This window comes from Mizuhopecten yessoensis, unplaced genomic scaffold (assembly GCF_002113885.1).
Source record: "Mizuhopecten yessoensis strain PY_sf001 unplaced genomic scaffold, ASM211388v2 scaffold10323, whole genome shotgun sequence".
Lineage (NCBI taxonomy): Eukaryota > Metazoa > Mollusca > Bivalvia > Pectinida > Pectinidae > Mizuhopecten > Mizuhopecten yessoensis.
The window spans coordinates 158,389-177,735 of record NW_018408489.1 but is presented as its reverse complement, the minus strand read 5'-3'; the positions used below and the strand labels follow the sequence as shown (position 1 = coordinate 177,735).

General features: G+C 36.6%; 1 protein-coding gene across 4 annotated transcripts; it reads left to right on the top strand.

Annotated features, from left to right (window-relative positions):
• Positions 1 to 1,216: 1,216 nt before the first annotated feature.
• On the top strand, positions 1,217 to 16,288 carry LOC110460114. Of its 4 annotated transcripts, none has more exons than XM_021512840.1 (10): positions 1,217 to 1,291; positions 4,154 to 4,232; positions 6,672 to 6,860; positions 7,634 to 7,857; positions 8,306 to 8,495; positions 9,820 to 10,015; positions 10,802 to 10,935; positions 11,885 to 11,983; positions 12,378 to 12,521; positions 13,582 to 16,288. In XM_021512840.1, exons 3-10 carry the CDS (start codon positions 6,672 to 6,674, stop codon positions 13,792 to 13,794), a joined length of 1,389 nt encoding a protein of 462 aa, XP_021368515.1. In that variant the 5' UTR covers positions 1,217 to 1,291; positions 4,154 to 4,232; the 3' UTR covers positions 13,795 to 16,288. The 4 variants fall into 4 exon arrangements, with proteins under 4 accessions (XP_021368515.1, XP_021368517.1, XP_021368516.1 ...); XM_021512841.1 differs by lacking the exon at positions 1,217 to 1,291 and adding an exon at positions 3,670 to 3,858; XM_021512839.1 differs by lacking the exon at positions 1,217 to 1,291 and adding an exon at positions 3,671 to 3,790.
• The last annotated feature ends 3,059 nt before the right edge of the window (positions 16,289 to 19,347 follow it).

The window sequence follows — 19,347 nt, the reverse complement described above, 5'->3', positions numbered from 1 at the left end:
AAGCATGTTTACTTTCGAGTTATATTTGATTGCAAGGATCCCATGTTTATTTTTAAAAGATTTTAGGGTATTCGTATATAGTACGGTGTTATTGATAAGCTATATACCTAAGCGGCTAGTGGTCATAAGCAAAAGATGTACATGTAACAAATCAAAAATTGAAATTTAAAAGAAATTGTATTTTAAAATGTTAAACTGTTCTGCATATTTTTTTTATTAAGTAATTAAAATGAAGAGCAAAGCGCATATATATATATATAAACAAAAATGACGGTTGCAGCAGAAGAAGCGAGCCAAAATTTGACAAGGTATATCGTCATTATATTTGAGACCATAGGGGCATGCGTGAAATGATGTAAATAATCGAATTCTTAAGGCGCATAATAAATTTATAATTTTTATATGTTTCACACTTCGAGTGTAAAGTTTGCTATGTTAAAAAATTAAAAAAGCCAGTTTTATCCTACTGATCAGAGAAAAAAAGCAAAATGTGATGCTGTTGAGTTAGTAACATGCCGTTAGGAAGTTTGTTCAAATGAATGATCAAGATCACCGGGGTCAATGGTCTTAAAACCTTCACACAACTTCCGAATAACAACAATGACGGTGGTGATGGTATTTGGTAAGCTCTCTTGTAGCATGCTAGCTGGATGTCTATCATGTCTGTTTATATATGATGACCTTCACTCATAAAAAAGGTCACAGGGGTCAAACATGTTGAAATACTTAAACAACTTCCTCCGAATAACGAAGAGGTATAGGGTTAATATATTTGATCAGTAAATGTGCTCAGCTGAAGAGCTGTCGAGTTTATTTCAATGAGTAACCTCAACCAATACCCAAATGTCTAGGGCTGTGATATTAAGCATAATGCATGCTGTGTTCATGCATGTTTACAGTTTGTTCAACGTAATTACCTTGTCAGACATTCAAGGTCACAAGGGTCAAACAAGTGACTACACATGTACCTACAAATGTATATGTATACTTATTGTAACACGCAGACAACATGATTTCTTTTCTAGTATTCACATATTATAACATGCATTTAGTTCATATCTACTGACAGGAATATCAGTCCTATCCATATCTTATCTGACGCATACATCCTGTGTCGTTAACAATCAAGTAGTATTGACACAATATTGCTATAGACAAACACAAAAGGAGCGTGGCCCATTATTAGATATGACCTATTTTTCTAATTCGCTGAATCGGTACACGTCTGGGTTTTCTGAAAAGCGTAGAGAGGTATATCATCATTTGTGGCGACACGGGGTGAACAGGAAGGGTACGTATTTGTGTGAAGATTCATTTATGTAACTATTTGTACTTGGCCAGCACGATATCATACAAACGATACTTGTTAAAGCGACATTGTGTGTTTAGATTTAAAGTTCATGTTTGCGATATTGTGTGTTTAGATTTAATATTCATGTTTTAGTATACTACAAAACAGGAGTTTTGTCCTTCATGTTTTCCCAGGTTCAGATTGTAACTCTTTAACTACCAAACATGATTTCTATTTCCTTTTTGTTGTCTTTTGACTTTTAGATTCGAAATGAAATACCTTTCTGTATAGGTGCGGCCAATTAAAATCGCCATAAAGCATAACAAGCTAGTGATGATGCCGCCATATATATATTCCTCATACAACCATACCTGGAATTCAAACCTGTTATTGTGTTACAGTGAGTGAAATTCATCAAGTGAGAAAACAAAAAGTAAAAGATTTGAATAATTAAGTAAAACAATGGTCTATGTTTCGGTCAATTGAACTCCAACGGTCAAACCTGTATAGTAATATACACATCTGTAAAATTTGGAGTTGAAGGTATTTGTATGCGTCATCAAACTTTCTGCTGTTTAATTTTCATTTGAATGTGCATATAAATATAGGATCATACATGAGTTTCCATGTCATACGAGACTTATAAAATAAATTCGTGGCGAGTTTCATAAATCTCATATGACATGGGAATAAGTGTAAGATCATTTATATCATATAACTGAAATTATGGTTATTCATTCGATAAAACAAACAACTGCATCGTCCGTCATTTCATCAGCTGTTTTTTGCACTAATGTAGTTCAGAAATATAAGAACTGTAACAAATAACGTTCGAAAAAACCAACTCAAACAACATGGATGAATATTCATATTTACACAGAAATTTCAAGGTATCAACAGCTTCACTGAGACTGACTATCACTGTCCGATTCGATAATCTTACGTCGTTTCACTGGTTTGGGAAGTGATGTCAGAGATTGTTGATAAATGTTAATGCTGAAACATCCACGGTAAATGTTTCCTCCAAACACAGAATGCACATTTCCATGGAACCATCTTGAAATTTTGCGTCCGCCATGTTCAGTACGAGACGACGTAGTGCGGAGTAATTTACTATCGTCAGAACGTGTGATGCTTTCAATCAATCAAAATCGCTCCAGGTCATATAATATGAGTTAATATGCAAACTATGGAATGGGTGCATCCACTGTATAATAGGGGAGTTATATGATAAAGTATCTTATGCACTCTCCTGAACTATGTGACACGGTTAGTAATGTCTCCTGAACTATGTGACACAGTTAGTAATGATTGGTGGCATCTACTGAAGACTTGTGAGTAATTCTAATTAAAGGGGCTTTATATCATTCTCACAAATGGTGCGTTTTTAGAATAGGGGTTGTCACTGCTCCGGTTCATTGTATCGCGATATATAGCCGGTGTGTATGCCCGGTCTAAGTCACACGAATACATGTCTCGCACACGAGCATATGTCTGTCACACGTACAAGACGCACATTTTACGAAACAACAAACTTACATAAACACCCTAACAGACAGATATATTTACAAAGGCACACGCTTAACAATGAAATTGCTGATAAATTCCCGACAACATAAAATATTATGTTAAATGTATATTACATATTGTCTGGTTTCCTTAAGTCTCACTGGCTGATCCTTGACTTTAGGTTCGTCAATACAACATATCTATCTCTTATTTCTACCTTTGTCTTGCACGTGACCATATCCACCTCACTTCTCTTACACATGTATGTATATGACATGAATTGTTTTCGCCTTTTCGCCCTTGAAAAGCCACAAAACGAATTAACGAAAAGACGATTTTTTTCTTTATTTCGATTTGGCGGGGTTTTGTCTATTCATTATACAGTCTTGGCTTTTTTTTCTTTTTTTTCTTTTCTGTATTGTGTTTTGTCGTTTGGCGTCTTTCCGCGGGTGACAAGGCGAAAAGACGAAATATCATGCATTTGTACGTCACCATAGTCACATAGGCTTTAAAAACCTGTCATCGCTTTTCGTGATGATTAACAACTCACGCACAAAATTGTCAAATCCTTACAGACTGCTACTTAGTATATTTTAGTACACATTGCCATTTTTCCTTTAAGATTTTGTTTGATAAATCTTGGAACGTTGACACTGTGATATGTATCGGAAGGTTTTTGAAAAGCTAACCATGCTTTTTAAATGCAATAACCTTGGAGTAATAAAGGGTAAGAGGATACTGTATGTTTTGGAGGGTATTCGAGTATGTTTACAGAATCTAGAAAATTAAACACTCCGACACATGTTCAGTTGTGTTTGTAACATGTATGAGTCACGTAAAAGATATTTTACGCTTAGTTAAACACAATGGGACCCGCTGTGTCGGCTGACGTATGATAAAGACCAGGTATATGAATTTTGTTTCGCAGAATTCTAAAAATAGTGTCCATAATGGCAACTCAAACGGAATGTTTACTTCGATTTAGGGGAGGTACGTATGTCTCATGTAGGCGGACGTTGAGAATATAAGTGATTAATACATATGTGATAATCAGTCGGGTACGTAGTTCTTCAGTGTTTATAGTTTAAAGTATCGGTGTGTGTCGGTGAAGGAGTTTAATTTTAGACATCCATTTGTCACCACTTACAATTTGTTCTTACGTGTAAACAATATCTGTACAAGTCTCTTTAACATATTTACACATGTACCTACACATGTATTTGTCATCTGACGCATACATCCTGATCGGGTATGTCGTTGGGATTAAATAGTACTGACACAATATTAATGACACTTTAAACTCAAAAGCAGCGTGGGCCATGATATGATTTGACCTACATTTTTAATTCGCAGAATTGGAACACGTCTTGGTTTTCTGAAAAGTGTAGAGAGGTATATCATCATTTGTGGCGACACGGGGTGAACAGGAAGGGTACGTATTTGTGTGAAGATGCATTTATGTAATTATTTGTACTTGGCCAGCACGAGACTCTACAAACGATACTTGCTCATGCAATATTGTGTGGTAAGATTTAAAGTTTATGTTTAATGTACTACACAAAAGGATAATTACCATCCAACCATACATGACATCCCTGTCTGTTATTCTGTTACGGTGAGTCAAATTCATCAAATGAGGAAAAGTGACCCAGGGCTCCGGAAAACCACACGATCGCTTGTCCATGGCGAGTGGAAATCAGATTTGGCAAGTGGTTAAGACTAACAACTCGTCCGGCGGACGAGTACTTTTCCTAAACATCAAAGTTTAAATCCACTTATGTGGTTTGCTCTACGCTGTGTTTAAATTATAAATAGACCCATCTGTTAAAATTATCACGCTCAGCGTGTATGAGATGCCGATACGGTGCGTTATGACAAGTCCCGAAAACCCCTGAAATAAATAAAATGAGCTCTGAAATGAGCATCCGGTTTCTGGTCTGGATGAGTGCAGAGACACCCCGAAATATGCGTCGTTCTTAAAATAGAACTTATATTATGACGAGCAGACAGCTGAAACCGGCTGATTTGAATAACCATTGAAAGCCTACAAACGTGACAGTTACAGAGCCAGTGACACACGGACATCAAACTGAACGCACGCAAATAGATTAAAGAAAACAACAGGTAAAATAATGAACATTGTATTCAATAATGCTCAGTGGCAAAGGAAATCATTTGTAGGAGTGTTTGCTTACAGGAGGCCGAGCGTCGGAGTAGGGGGAGGGTATGAGTTTCCCCTCCAATAGCGGGGGNGGGGGGGGGGGGGGGGGGGGATAAAGTGTACCACAAGGGCCTAGAAGCAATCTCGTATTCTGAGAAAAATCTATCAGTCTGGATATTAACAAATATAACCGGACCTTTTATATGATTAATTTCAAATTTAGTACATCACAAAGTAGTTTTTGATTTACATAAATCTTCGAGATTATTCGATGTGTATAGTCAACCCTATTTAATAAGACTAAAAGTTTCATGATTTGTTTTTATTCTTAACTTTTGTTTTATGATTGATACGGACGGTGAATATAAATCATAAACAAAAATGAATTAATAAAAATATAAGATCAAAAATAATCTTGAAATTTTAGTGTATGCTTGAGCATACAAGTGAGTTACGCCACTGCTGCTCATGTTGCCAAACAAAGTATTGCCTTTTTATTTTTAAGATTATGTCTAGATTAGATGCTTATTTGTTATTTTCCTGGACGAGTGCTTTTTTCTGTTTGAACGAGTACTTTTTGCCATGTACTTGTCCACCAGACAGTGGTTTCAAACGTTTTTCCAGAGCCCTGAACAGATGAGTAGAAATTTTTGGAAAATTAATTAAGACAATGTTTCGGTTAATTGAACTCGTACGGTAATTCCTGCATAGTTATTTACACATCTGTGAAATTAGATTTCAAGTTATTTTCTACTGTATATTTTTGGTAAGATGTACATTTGAATGTGCATAAAAAGTAAATTACGTACTCTCAATCTAATTAAAATCAGATCTCTCATTACACTACGTTATAGTTACGTCCAATTAGATTGGTACTCTCCTGAACTATGTTACACAGATAGTAATGATTGATGGCATCTACTGAGGACTTGTAAATAATACTAATTAAAGGGGGAACATATAATTTGTACAAACGGTGCGTTTTGAGGATAGGGGTTGTCACTGTTCCGGTTCATTGTACTGCAATTGCCGGTGTGTACAATCGGTCTCACGAACACACATCTCTCACACGAACAAAGACGCATATTGTACGTAACAAAACACTAACTCAAGCGCACTAACACAGAAATACATGCTCTCACACTTACTTACAGAAACCCATGCTCCACAATTAACTGGCAGGTAAATTCTCGACTACACATAATATTATGTTACATGTATATTACATATTGTCTGACTTGCTGAACCTTGAATTCAGGTTCGTCCATATACAACATTTCAATTTTCGTTCTGTTCGTGAACTGTTTTATGCATTAATATTTTGGAAGTTGCACTTTACTCATCAATAGATACACAATTTAATGGTTGAACACGAATTACATTTTACTATTATTTTCACTATTGTTTCCTTATTCTGCAACCCAAATTACATACTTAATTAATTCAACTGGCTTCCGCGATACTGCAGGGGTTACGCTCACCATATCATGAAACAAATCGAAGGCACATGTACAGTGTGCGTCACCTTGTGGATGAGACATCTATTAATCTTAAGACTGACCATGTCATTCACTTATTCGCAGGAATCCATGATATCTTTTGTTTTGATTTCGTACATTTCATACATTTTATAAATTCCTTTATCGCGCCCCATTAAAACATTACTTCAATTTCTCACGAGTCACATACAGCTTTATTTTTAATGTACAGATGATCAGCCGCATTGAGTTAGGAAAAAGGATTCTTGAGGAAAGGCCGGAATCACGTGATGAATGGATAACAGATCAATCATTGGAAGGTGTCAAACTTGGAAATTTCGCATGGAAACGTCAACGATATTTTGTAATGAGAATGATCCCAACATTTGCGAAATATAGTTATAAGGCAGCATCTGAAACGGTGAGCTACATGTATGAAAGGAGATTTCTAACTCGGATATATATTATCTAGTATTCAGTTTCTAAATGACCCTCAGCTTCTCGCTTTTTATACGCCGTCAAATTTGACGGGAGTATTATGGTATTGGTATGGCGTTGTCCGTCCGTCCGGCGTAAACTTTTGTTTGTCCGGAAATCTCCTCCTACATTTTTCGACCGATCTTATTGAAATTGGTATACATTATAATCATGATATGAAGTTGTGTCTCCCGACAATTTTTCCAAAAGTCATTGCCCTTTGTTCATTTCAGTATTTGTATTTGATTTTGTCCGGCAAAATCCTCCTACATTTTGATTTCTTTGAAACTTGGTATACATTATAATCATGATATGTTTTTGTGTTTCCTTGAAAAGAATTTTGATGCGACGATTTTTGCAAAAGTTATTGCCCTTTGTTCATTTCAGTATCTGATTTTCTCCTACATTTTTATAGCATGTCAGCTAACCACTCTTTGAATGAAGTATATAACACTATATGGCATTCGACGGGCGTATATTGGTCCGCCCCGCGGTACTCTTGTTTCATTTAATCTTGTGTACATTGTGTATGTGTACCAAAAAACTTCTCGCATAAATAATAATATTACCTACAAACATCCTGTATTATACGTATGTGGACGGCAAATCTGGTGTGCGAGCATAACATATAGATTCCGAACTTTATTCCTGTAGTTTTTTGGTCATTTTCCGTTTATTTAAACATTTTAAACGTTTTTTTAAATTGTCTCTTTTCAGTTGGAAGAATATCTTCAAGATGGTGTTAAGTTCACATTTAATACTGATCATTCTAGCATGTCATTACCTGCGAAAACCTACGAGTACAAACACACATGGACTCTTGAACTTATGAACATGTGTGGATTGAACGATCAACACAGTGATAAGGGAATGATACCAGCTATAGATTTAACCATCACCAGAATCAATAGAAGAGATCTAGAACACAATCTAAAATCACGGTAATAAGTATTGGTAGCATTAACTGAATCATTTAGATTGTTGCTCCCTCGTGATTTACAATGATGTTAACGTATTATCATCCGCCATGAAATTGTTAAGTCAAATCATCGCCTTAATGCTATATCAAACATCTTAAACCTTTTAGTTTATTATTTAGAAACTAAATTTAGTGGTAATGTTCCGAACAATTCAGGCATTTCTCCCCGCCAACTCGTTTGGCCTATATTTCAGATACGGTTTTGCTCTCTCGAATTGTCACAAAAGTCAGTATGTTTTCTTGACATTATATTTTTAATTATTAACTTGATATTCTGAAGAAAATTGAGATATTTAGAGAATTTTGCGAGGAATTGTTAAATAATCCCACAAGACTACATATTTAAAGGTCCTAAAATCTTTTCACAAATACTCTTTGCTATAAATGTCCGATTTGTTTTTGTTCCTAAGGAAACTTGACATGACATCATCTTATATCAAAGAAAAGAAAAGAAACACGTATATCCCCTGCATCATCAGTGGAATCGTTGAAGCCTCCACTCCTGAGGATCAACCTGACACAAAGGCTTTTGAAGAAAGAAAGCGACAGATTGGTGGAAACGTAAAGTTAGATTCATCTGTAGGGACCTCGGATGTATTGGTATGATTAATAGGTTGTTAAAAGTGTTTTCTGTCATTAATTGACCTTTTCCTGCTGTCATTATTCTTACGTATATCGGATAACTTTAACAAGTAACCCTCCATTCATTGTTAAAATATAATAGTATGTTGTAGGCGGGAAGAACAACGCAATTAAGGTTTTCTTTGGTTTTTGTTTTGTATCTTAATTAGGGCCCTACATCAATATTTAGGTTCCCCATAGTAATCATCTTATCCGTCCGTCCTTCCGTCTGTCCATTTTTGATTTTCGCACAGTTACTTACGTAGTTAGATGTTCAAGTTGTGTGTGTGGTCCCATATAACAAGTAAAATCCGGCAATATTTGCAAGAGTATTTGGACTTTGAATGCCAAAACATTGCGTTTTTATGACTTTCCGCACAATCACTTTCGTATTTGTGTTCGGAAGTTAACCAAATTTGACGTGTGGCTTCATATCAAAGAAACTTTCTGAAATTTGACATGGTGATACACTGTGAAATCTAGCTGTTCGATAGGGGTTTAATTTTTTTAAGGTCAAGGTCACTGTTTCTAAAATATATAATGTGGGTAGCTCAGTCCTAATTCCCAAACTAAAAAGTATATTTGTTTTTAATTTGACATCGCGATATACTGTAGATTTTGTAATATTGGGTAAAAAATTTGAGGTCAATGTTGCTGTTACTTAAAACAGACGGCGGGAGTCGGTCAGTCACATGGCAGGCCCCTAGCTGAACTGTCAGTGTTCTAGTTAAGCTCTAGTTATCTTACTACGTGGTGATGAGAGTACCTTTTTCCGATATAAGGAAAACATGATCCGGGTCAAGAAAAAATATAGAATGGAAAAGGAAGGAAAGCCATATTATACGTTCACAATAAACTAGATATTCGCTTATAATAGATGTAAATCAGGTGGCAAAGGGTCACATAGTTCTCTGAGCAAAATACTGGAGCGCTTGGAACTGCTGAATTCAGTTGTCGAGTTCCAAATCGGTCAGATTTGGAAGTGAAGTTAACACAGCTAACTTGTAGCAATGTTGATTGGTATGGGAAACACTGATATGATTCACTGTCACTTTATAACGTATGAATTTGCCTTTGCAAGAACAGCTAGCAAATTGCTGTTATGGACCCTTGCGTGTTGTTTTACGCAGCATGTCTGGTTTTCACTGTCAATAAAATAACTTGCATGACACAAGCAGCAATATTTTTTCTTAAACGCCTTGTGCGAAAGGGTGTGTTCCACATCAATTGCAATCACGATACTCCACCGCTAATCTCAAACCTCATGGTAAAATTTTATCTGAATCACTGATGCTATTTTCAGGACTCTGTTACTCCAAAGGGTAATATTGTAAGCAAGACATGTGAAAGGACTGAGGGATTCATAAATGGACCCGTTCTCTACAAGGTGTTACCGCTTGAGGTAGACCCGACTGGATGCATTGAAGCAAAGGAAGACTCTAAAGGGTTCATAGAGAACAAGGTTGTAGCTGACTCAGCAAGCGGAAACTTCTCTAGCAGTATGTACTATTTTAGCATGGTTTTTCGGCGTTTACTTTGTCCGGTAATTATAATATCGCGAATATAAGCAGTACTTTTCGAAGATAATGTTCCTTTGTGATGCGGTATTTTCGATAATAGGCTGCATTTCCATAGTATTCAGCTTAGCCAAAATATGTTATATTTCAGGCAATATGTTATATTTGCGTTAATAGGTATTATTTCCTGAAGCTTGCAATATTTTCGGTAGTATGTAATATTTCTCGCAGAATGTTATATTTGTCATGTATGGTTGTTTGTGTGTGATAAACTACCATGCTAGTCAGCCATATTTTTTATTCTAACCAGAACGAGGCCGGAAGGCACAGATAGTCGATAAACTCAACTATACGATTTTTGTAAATAGAAGATGATTCTAAGCAGAATACCAAACTATTGGTTTTATAATTCCCGGAAGCTTACAGTATCTAAGATAGTAGGTTACGTTTTCTGGCAGCATGTAATTTTGGTAAATATCGTTTCCGGCAGTTCTTAGTATTTCCGGTGGTACGTGTGTATGTTAAATGTCTTGCAGTATGTAATACTGGCGTTGGTAATATCACTTTCAGCAGTTTTCTGTTTCCGTTTAGTATATTTGTATGGTATATATATGTACACTATGGTTTAGTTAAAGTATAAACTTAAACTATAATGACTGATATATATCTTTAGATATATATCTTTTCATTATGTCATATCAATATATCTATATTTATGTTTATAAATAACATTTTTCATAATAACTGAAGCAATTATTACTATTGTAGCGATCCCTGATCCCACGCTCAAAGAAAGCTTCAATGATATAGAAAAACATCTCCAGCCTGTAATTGAAGACCAATCTGTGGCTGATGCATTTAAATCCATTTCCAACGAGGACATACATTACTTATGTCGTTTGGTAAGTTGACCTTCTCATACCTAATGGACAACTCAGAATGTTCCCGTCTTGCTGAAGGGTCTATGTAAGGAGGGTCTGGACATAAGTTTTCTAATCCGTGAAGTATGTGGGCATTTACAATTGAAAGTGACCGAGGTTTGACAAAGCGGTATACTGGTAGGGCAATTATAGTCAGCTTCTGTGTGAGGACCTGTTGCTCACTGTCCAAGCCTGTAACAATACATTTTTTCTGGCATGACCATAGCTTTGATTATCATTTATAAAAAAAAATACATTGCGCAACTTTAATGAAAGGATTAAAGATGAAATAAACAAAACATAATCAACAACAGTGTTCTATACATGTGTACAGTTCTGCGCGGCTAGACTATGTTTCGAACACTGAACCACAATTTGGTATACTGTTTCTTGAAACAACTGAACTACCAGATAAACGATAGTATATTGTCCTAATTACGCTCCGTATATATCCAAACGAAGATAAGTTGATGCTTATTATATACGAAAAAACCACAGCGTGTTTTACGTGCAGTGGGCTTGTATCCTTAAGACAGTCCGGTCATACTTATATTCGTAGATCGTGAGGCATGCGGTATTTCAATTTCGCCAAGTTATGAGGCCGTTTACGACGGTTTGGAGATATGAATATTTGTTGTTGCAGATTTGAATATTAGTGTCGGTGTTACATGTTTTAGGCCGTGGAACACAATATTATTCATCTTAGCTTCTATATCTTAGTCAAAACTTTTCAAATGTATTGATAACAGGTTTTAGAAAGAAGGTTCATTGGTTAAAAACAATGTTTTCAAATAAATCTGATAAAATCATCTCTTAACACCATAGCTATTTTGCAAGTCTTAATTTATTTTGTGTTTTGTCAGAAATGTAGGATATTTTACACGTTTCTCGTAAAATAATTTTCAAAACCTTTTTTTGGGTTCTTAATCAGTTTGAAAGGGTGCAAGACTGTCCGGACGATGTAGAAGAGCCCGATAAAATGTCCTCAGAATGCCGCACGATTTTGTTATTTGCGAAATTTCAACCCAAGGTACGTACACATAATAACATAACACAATTGAAAATTTATATAGATTCACAAATGAACTGATTATTACATTTTGCCGAATACAATTATATGCGACCTTCTTAACTTACACTTACGCTCGATATTACGTCTTACTGTATGTATACATCATTATTTTTAAAATTCAGTATGTGCTAAAAAATGTAACATACAAAAATGTAACATACCGTTTTATGTCGAAAAGATTGCTAAGCAATTTGATGTCTAAATGACACATCAATGCTGTATAAATGGTAAATTTACTTCCTATTTTTTCATTTGAAATGAAGACACGTAACAATTTGTTATTTTTACAAGAGTGTCCTTGTTAAACTCAGATGATAATGAATTATCTTTACTGTATTGGTTTATTCTAAAGGAACCGGGCAAACTTGTCCTAAAAGAGAGGTTTCAAGAAGGCAATTCCTTCACAAGCTGTTACTACCTAGCCGCTGTGCTGGCCGAGGTCCCTACGTCAGTCCGTCAACTTTTCAACCAGACCACTGTCAACTTATTCCCTCTGGTAATTATCATCGGTTGAACAAGCAAAATGTGGCCGCAATAACACTCTCCGCTGTCGGAGTGGACTTTATAAAACCCGTTCATAGAGGGTGATATAGTCATCCTCTAATCGAGGGTGATATATTTACCCACTTATCGAGGGTGATATATTAACCCACTAATCGAGGGTGATATATTCACCCCACTAATCGAGACATATATATTTACCCACTAATCAAGGACGTTTTATATCTTAAATTGTCGCATAGACGTGTCACTTTTCCTTTGATCTACCTACATAGTATAAGCAACTAATTTTATACAATTTTAGTAATACCATATGGTGTGAGTGAAAATCCTCCCTTCTACCGCGTACAATACATTTCTCCATCCTCATTGGTCTGCCATTTAAATGTAACGTGTCCAAGTAATGAAAATCATTAATTAAACCTGTCAACAGGAAATGACACCGCAGGAAATAAATTAAAAATCAAAAAAGAAGAGGACTTACTTACATTATTCAGAAAAATAAAACGTTGCAAATATTAAACAAACAAAATTCACCGTAACAGAGTCCGCAAACGAACCTTTTGTTTTCATTTTGTAACATGTAACACGGAACTAGATCATTTTAGTCCGTGATTATTAAACCATGTCCTTTTCTGTAGGGATGCTAATGTTTACATGTGTAGGTCCAATATCAGAATTAACATCATTTTTACATAACGACTTCAATGTTTGACCATTCTCCTTCGGATGCTGGGATTTGTAAGTCCTGACTGCCTACGGGGTCTGGAAAGCGACCAAAACGTATTCGGATGGTGCTGAGAAAATGTGCTTTACAATGATGTTTTTAATACGATATCTGTTGGCGGTATGTGAAGTGACAAATAAAATGAAGGACAGTTTTACTGCTGATCTCGGAAATTGGTAAAATGAGTCATTTCTTTACGACAGGGATTAAGTCTTCGATTGTGATATAGATTTCTTTACTTGTAACCTTCACTTTTCGAAACCGAATAATCCAAATATGTCGATTTTGATTTTCTATTAATATATATGAATAATTTATATTTTTACAGCTCAAAGACATCCTTCTTGAAAGACCTCGAAAAGATATTGAAATTAACGATGACATCTTGAAATGCAATGAGGCCAAGGCACTTCTGGAAATGTTAGACATTTGTACAAAAGGGTCTACTGTCGACGCAGCTCCTGCATCTCAGGCACTGTTGGTGAATGCCGTCTGGATAGCCATGTTGTATGGCTGGCATAGTCGTAAAGAACAGCAGTGACTATCTGATACAGAGTTTCAGCAGAACTTTGTCATTCCACATTAAAGAAAGTGTGTTTGGTTTATGTTTAAATTTTACAGCTGATTCAAGAAAACTTAACAATTGTTTGATATTGACTTTTTTTTAAATTCTAAACTTGGTGAAATTGTTGACGATGCACTTTTATGAACAACGTAAATTGTATAAATAAGGCTAGTTACATGAACAGTATCGCAATTTAGGAGCCGAGCATGTCATTTAAAACCATGTCATTATATCTTGTCGCTGTTCTCTTAACAGTTTATACGGAATTGTTTCTATCACTACTCTTGTATTCTGAAAGGTGGTATATCGTAGACTGAAGTTAAGTTATCACCGTAAGCAAAGTCTTTTTAGGATACATGTTTCACTTCCAAAGCTGCAATAATGCATCGGTAAGCTTCGTGACCCGCCATATAGTTTAATAAGATCATTTCTTATTGATTCACTCTGAAAAACAAAACAAAAGAAATCTACAACAATGTTTTGATTTAAATGTAGTGAAGTCGGACCAGGATTCGAGTCCTGCTTCCACGATCTGTAAACTGTTGCACTTACCGAACTAAAGAACTGCATCACTAGAAGTTCCCCTGCCAAGTCGCCCTAAAAATGAATCCAAACGAAATTAAGGCGAGGTAACTGTGTATATGAAAATAACAACAACAATGGGACTCTCTAATGTTTTTGCTTCAGTAGAACAGGGATCTATAATTACAAAAAAAAATAGTGCAATGATCTCAATACCCTTCTCTTTTCTCTTTTAAGTTTGTCCGGTTCCTTCAGAATAAACAAATACAGTAAAGATAATTCATTACCATCTGAGTTTAACAAGGACACTCTTGTAAAAATAACAAATTGTTACGTGTCTTCATTTTAAATGAATAAAATAGGAAGTAAATTTACCATTTATACAGCATTGATGTGTCATTTAGACATTAAATTGCTTAGCAATCTTTTCGAAAGGTATGCTACATTTTGAATATTAGCACATACTGAATTTTAAATATAATGGTATATACAGTCAGTAAGACAGTAAGAATATTAGAATACACCAAATTATAAATATAATGATATATACAGTCAGTAAGACGTAATATCGAGCGGTATCAATCAAAAAGAAAAACTGTAATTATTCTACTTAGTGTAAATTAACAAGGTCGCATATAATTTTATTCGGCAAAATGTAATAATCAGTTCATTTGTGAATCTATATGCATTTTCAATTGTAGTCTGTTATGATGTGTACGTACCTGGGGTTGAAATTTCGCAAATAGCAAAATCGTGCGGCATTCTGAGGACATTTTATCGGGCTCTTCTACGTCGTTTTGACAGTCTTGCACCCTTTCAAACTGATTAAGAACCGAAAAATGTTTTTGAAAATTATTTTACGAGAAACGTATAAAATACCCTTCATTTCTGACAAAACAAAAAATAAATTAAGACTTGCAAAAATGTTATTAAGAGATAAATTTATCAGATTTATTTTAAATACATTGTTTTTAACCAATCAACTTTCTTTCTAAAACCTGTCATGAATAAATTTTAAAAGTTTTGACTAAGATATAAAAGCTACGATGAATAATATTGTGTTTCACGGCCTAACACATGTAACACCAACACTAGAATTCAAATCTGCAACAACAAATATTCATATCTTCAAATGTCGTAAACGGCCTCATAACTTGGCGAAATTGAAATACCACATGCCGCACGATCTACGAACATAAGTATGACCGGACTGTCTTAAGGATACAAGCCCACTGCAGGTAAAACACGCTGTGGTTGTTCGTATATAATAAGCATCAACTTATCTTCGTTTGGATATATACGGAGCGTAATTAGGACAATATACTATCGTTTACCAGGTAATTCAGTTGTTTCAAGCAATTGTATAACAATTTGAGGTTCATTGTTCGAAACATAGTCTAGCCGTGCAGAACTGTACAAATAGAACACTGCTGTTGATTATGTTTTGTGTATTTCATCTTTAATCCTTTTATTAAAGTTGCGCAATGTATGGTTTTCATAAATGATAATCAAAGCTATGGTCATGCCAGAAGAAATGTATTGTTCCAGGCTTGGACAGTGAGCAACAGGTCCTCACATAGAAGCTGACTATAATTGCCCTACCAGTATACCGCTTTGTCAAACCTCGGCCACTTTCAATTATAAATGCCCACATATTTCACGGATTAGAAAACATATGCCGTGACCCTCCTTACCGTAGACCCTTCAGCCAGCCGGGAACATTCTGAGTTGTCAATTAGGTATTAAAAGGTCAACTTACCAAACGACATAAGTAATGTATGTCCTCGTTGGAAATGGATTTAAATGCGTCAGTCACAAATTGGTCTTCAATTACAGGTTGGAGAAGGAAACCAGAGTACCCTTAGAAACCCCATGTTGCCTGACTTTAAATATTAGCCAGTTGTATGTTGTATTAGGGACAATAAAGTAAAAGTATCATTAAATTGAATATAAACTTAGTGATTGTTTTTTGTAGTCGAGCATGCGATAATACTATTTGCATGTACAATACATGATACAATTTAAGATAAACGGAACTAGGAACCAGACCCTAGTTCCGTTTAAGGAAAAACGTAACTGGGAACCAGACCCCAGTTCCGTATAGTAAACGTTTACCTTTTCTGTAATTCTGTCCCTGTCTACCTCGAAAAACGAAAGGCCAAAGGCGCGTAGTTATATCTGAATCAAGTACAGGAATCGAACCCACAACCTTTCACACGAAAATTAAGACCACCATAGCCTCTATAAGGTAATTGGTCTTGTACGGAACTGAGTGTCAGACTCCAGTTACGTTTTTCCTTAAACGGAACTGGGAACCAGCCCCTAGTTCCGTTTAACATAAACGGAACTGGGAACCAGACCGGGGTCCGTATAGTAAACGTATATGTTTTTTTTGTAATTCTTTCCCTGTCTACTTCGCAAAACGGAAGGTCAAAGGCCCGTATTTGTATCTGAATCAAGGACAGGAATCGAACCCACACGTTGATTCAGGATTAAACAGGAATTAAGACTATGTAATGATATAACTACCATCTGAGTTACATCAAAATATTACAAAGTTCTCTTTTTCCATTTTGTTTTTAAACTCATATCTTTATATATTTACATCGATATATCGTCAAATGTATAGTATGAACGTTTCTCTAACAATTACAAAACAGACCTTCTCCCATTTTATCTCCGTCATTCTTTTTGCTGCCTGACGGAAGCGCGCAGAGGGTTTAGTTTTTAATATGGGAGGAAACCGGAGTATTCGGGAAAAAATCATGTGTTGGGCAGGTGCGAGGGATCAAATCCGGCCATCTTTGTGAAGACGAGAGCGCTTTCTACGTTCTACGTTTCTACTTTCTCGCTATAATGATTTCATGCCTCGTTTAAAGGACTAAGAAAGGTACGTCCACTACTATTCTGAACCCATTCACGGATTGTTGCACTAGTCGGTCAACCTCGGAAGTATTTTTAGTCGGAAAACGGTCAAGGGTGATGATATTGATACATACAGAAATTCGAGGGCAATAGTTCTCCTGGTCATCCCCTGGGGGAGTAACGGTCCTAGTTCTCTGGTCATTCCGGTCACGTTTCCAGGAGTACGGTCACGAACCGTGTTGCTCTTCTTTTTACTCTCTCAATTTTCTATGTTATGTTTTCCTAATAGGGTCCGTCCCACACTGTTGAAGCATACTCAACTAATGGTCTTACTACTATGGTATGCAGCCGCCTTGATAATCTGTTTTCATTCTCTCATATCCCTTCTCAGTACTCCAATGGTCCTGTTGGCTTTGCTAGTGATGTTACTCACATGCCAGTCCCATCTTAGGTGTTGGTCGATGTTCACGCCAAGGTATTTGCTGCTGCTGACGATCTCTAGGGTGTGGCCATGCAGGGTGTACGTGGTCTACAGCGGTTTCTTCCTCCTGTTTGTGATATATATGAAAGTACACATTTCATGGAAAAGCCATCTACCATTGCTGTTCCCTGTTCTGCAGTTTGTCCAGATCTTGTGTAAGTTTAACGAATCTTGGGTGTTTCTAATTTTCCTGAATAATAGGCAGTCGTCTGCGAACAATTTAGCCACGGTATCTGTAGAGATGCTATCCGGTAAGTCATTTATAAAGGTAAGCCATAAAAGAGGTCCCAGAACTGTCCCCTGTGGGACTTCAGAACGTACAGCCGCAGTAGATGATGTTTTGCCGTCTAATGTCACTTGCTGGGTCCGATGCGATAGGAAGTCTCTAATTCACATCTATATGTTCCGTCTCACACCGTAGAATTCTAGTTTCCGGAGGAGTCGCTATCGCGGCATCTTGTCAAAAGCCTGCAGGAGTACATCCATCTACTCCCCCTCGGTCAATTACTTCGCCATCTCCTGAATATTAAGGATGAGTTGAGTCCCGCAGGACCAACGTGATCTGAAACAATGTTGCTCGTCGACCACGGTATTATTATTGTCGTAGTGATCCATGATGTTGCTGTAGATAATGTGCTCGAGCAATTTACTTGCAATCGACGTCAGTGACACTGAGCCGTTATTGGCAGGTTGTGTCTGTCTCCCGTCATATAAATATGTACAATTGAAGCTTTCCGTCAGTCCTCAGGTATTTCCCGCTGCTCAGGGAGCACTGGAAAATCCTGGTAAGAATATATATGGGCTACATGAAGAGCGGAGTCATTGAGGGTCCTGGCTGGTATGGAGTCGGGGCCTGAGGCCTTATGCGGCTTCAGTCAGTCCAGTCAGCAGCTTATGCACTCCTCGCATATATGTGGTGATGTCGGGCGCTGGTTCCTTCCTTTGTCCGGAATTTCACTCTCAAGTCCTCTTCTATGTAAACCGATTCGAACTGGCTGTTTAAGATCTCAAACTTAGTTCCGGTGTCACTGTGTAGGAATTCGAAGCCGTCTTGGTGGTTTAATGGGGCAACTCCACTGCTGTCTGTCCTTTTCCCTTTTAGATACGACCAGGACTACTTATGGCTGTCCGTGTATTGGTTGCTGATGACTTCATCTAGGTATATGTCATGTGCTTTCCTCGTTTCCTGCTGGGTGATGACCTTCAATTTCCTATATCTTTTCCAATCATTCTCTGTCTTAGTGCTGTACGCTGTAGGCCCTTGCTTTCCTCCTACTCAGGCGATTTATGTCACTGTTCGCACACGAACTGGTGTATGTTTGATGACGTAACATTTACCGCTAACGTCCTATGGCGTGTTCATTATTGCCTCTGATCTTTTTTGAAAAGCCGACAATATTTTTACAAACTTCAACGATCTTCTTCTCAAATGCTGCCATTGCAATATTAACCGCAATTGGTACATGTATTCCTCTGGTCGCCCTTACCAACCTATGTTACTTTTTGGAGCAACTAATATTCTAAGATGGCCGCCACGAACTCTGATTGGTTAATAGCCTATACCAATATATTTTTTTAACGATATCAAGCACGAGGTTGATCTTTGGTTATCATATAGAAATAAGCAAGAGCAAACTTTTTCTTTCATACTGTTTTAACAA

What these genes read in the sequence shown, in the direction of transcription:
- LOC110460114 (XM_021512840.1), top strand. Translation starts at nt 6,672, where the DNA reads ATGATCAGCCGCATTGAGTTAGGAAAAAGGATTCTTGAGGAAAGGCCG. An exon ending in ATAAGGCAGCATCTGAAACG is followed by an intron (nt 6,861 to 7,633) that starts GTGAGCTACATG and finishes GTCTCTTTTCAG; the next exon opens with TTGGAAGAATATCTTCAAGA. An exon ending in CTGTCAACTTATTCCCTCTG is followed by an intron (nt 12,522 to 13,581) that starts GTAATTATCATC and finishes ATATTTTTACAG; the next exon opens with CTCAAAGACATCCTTCTTGA.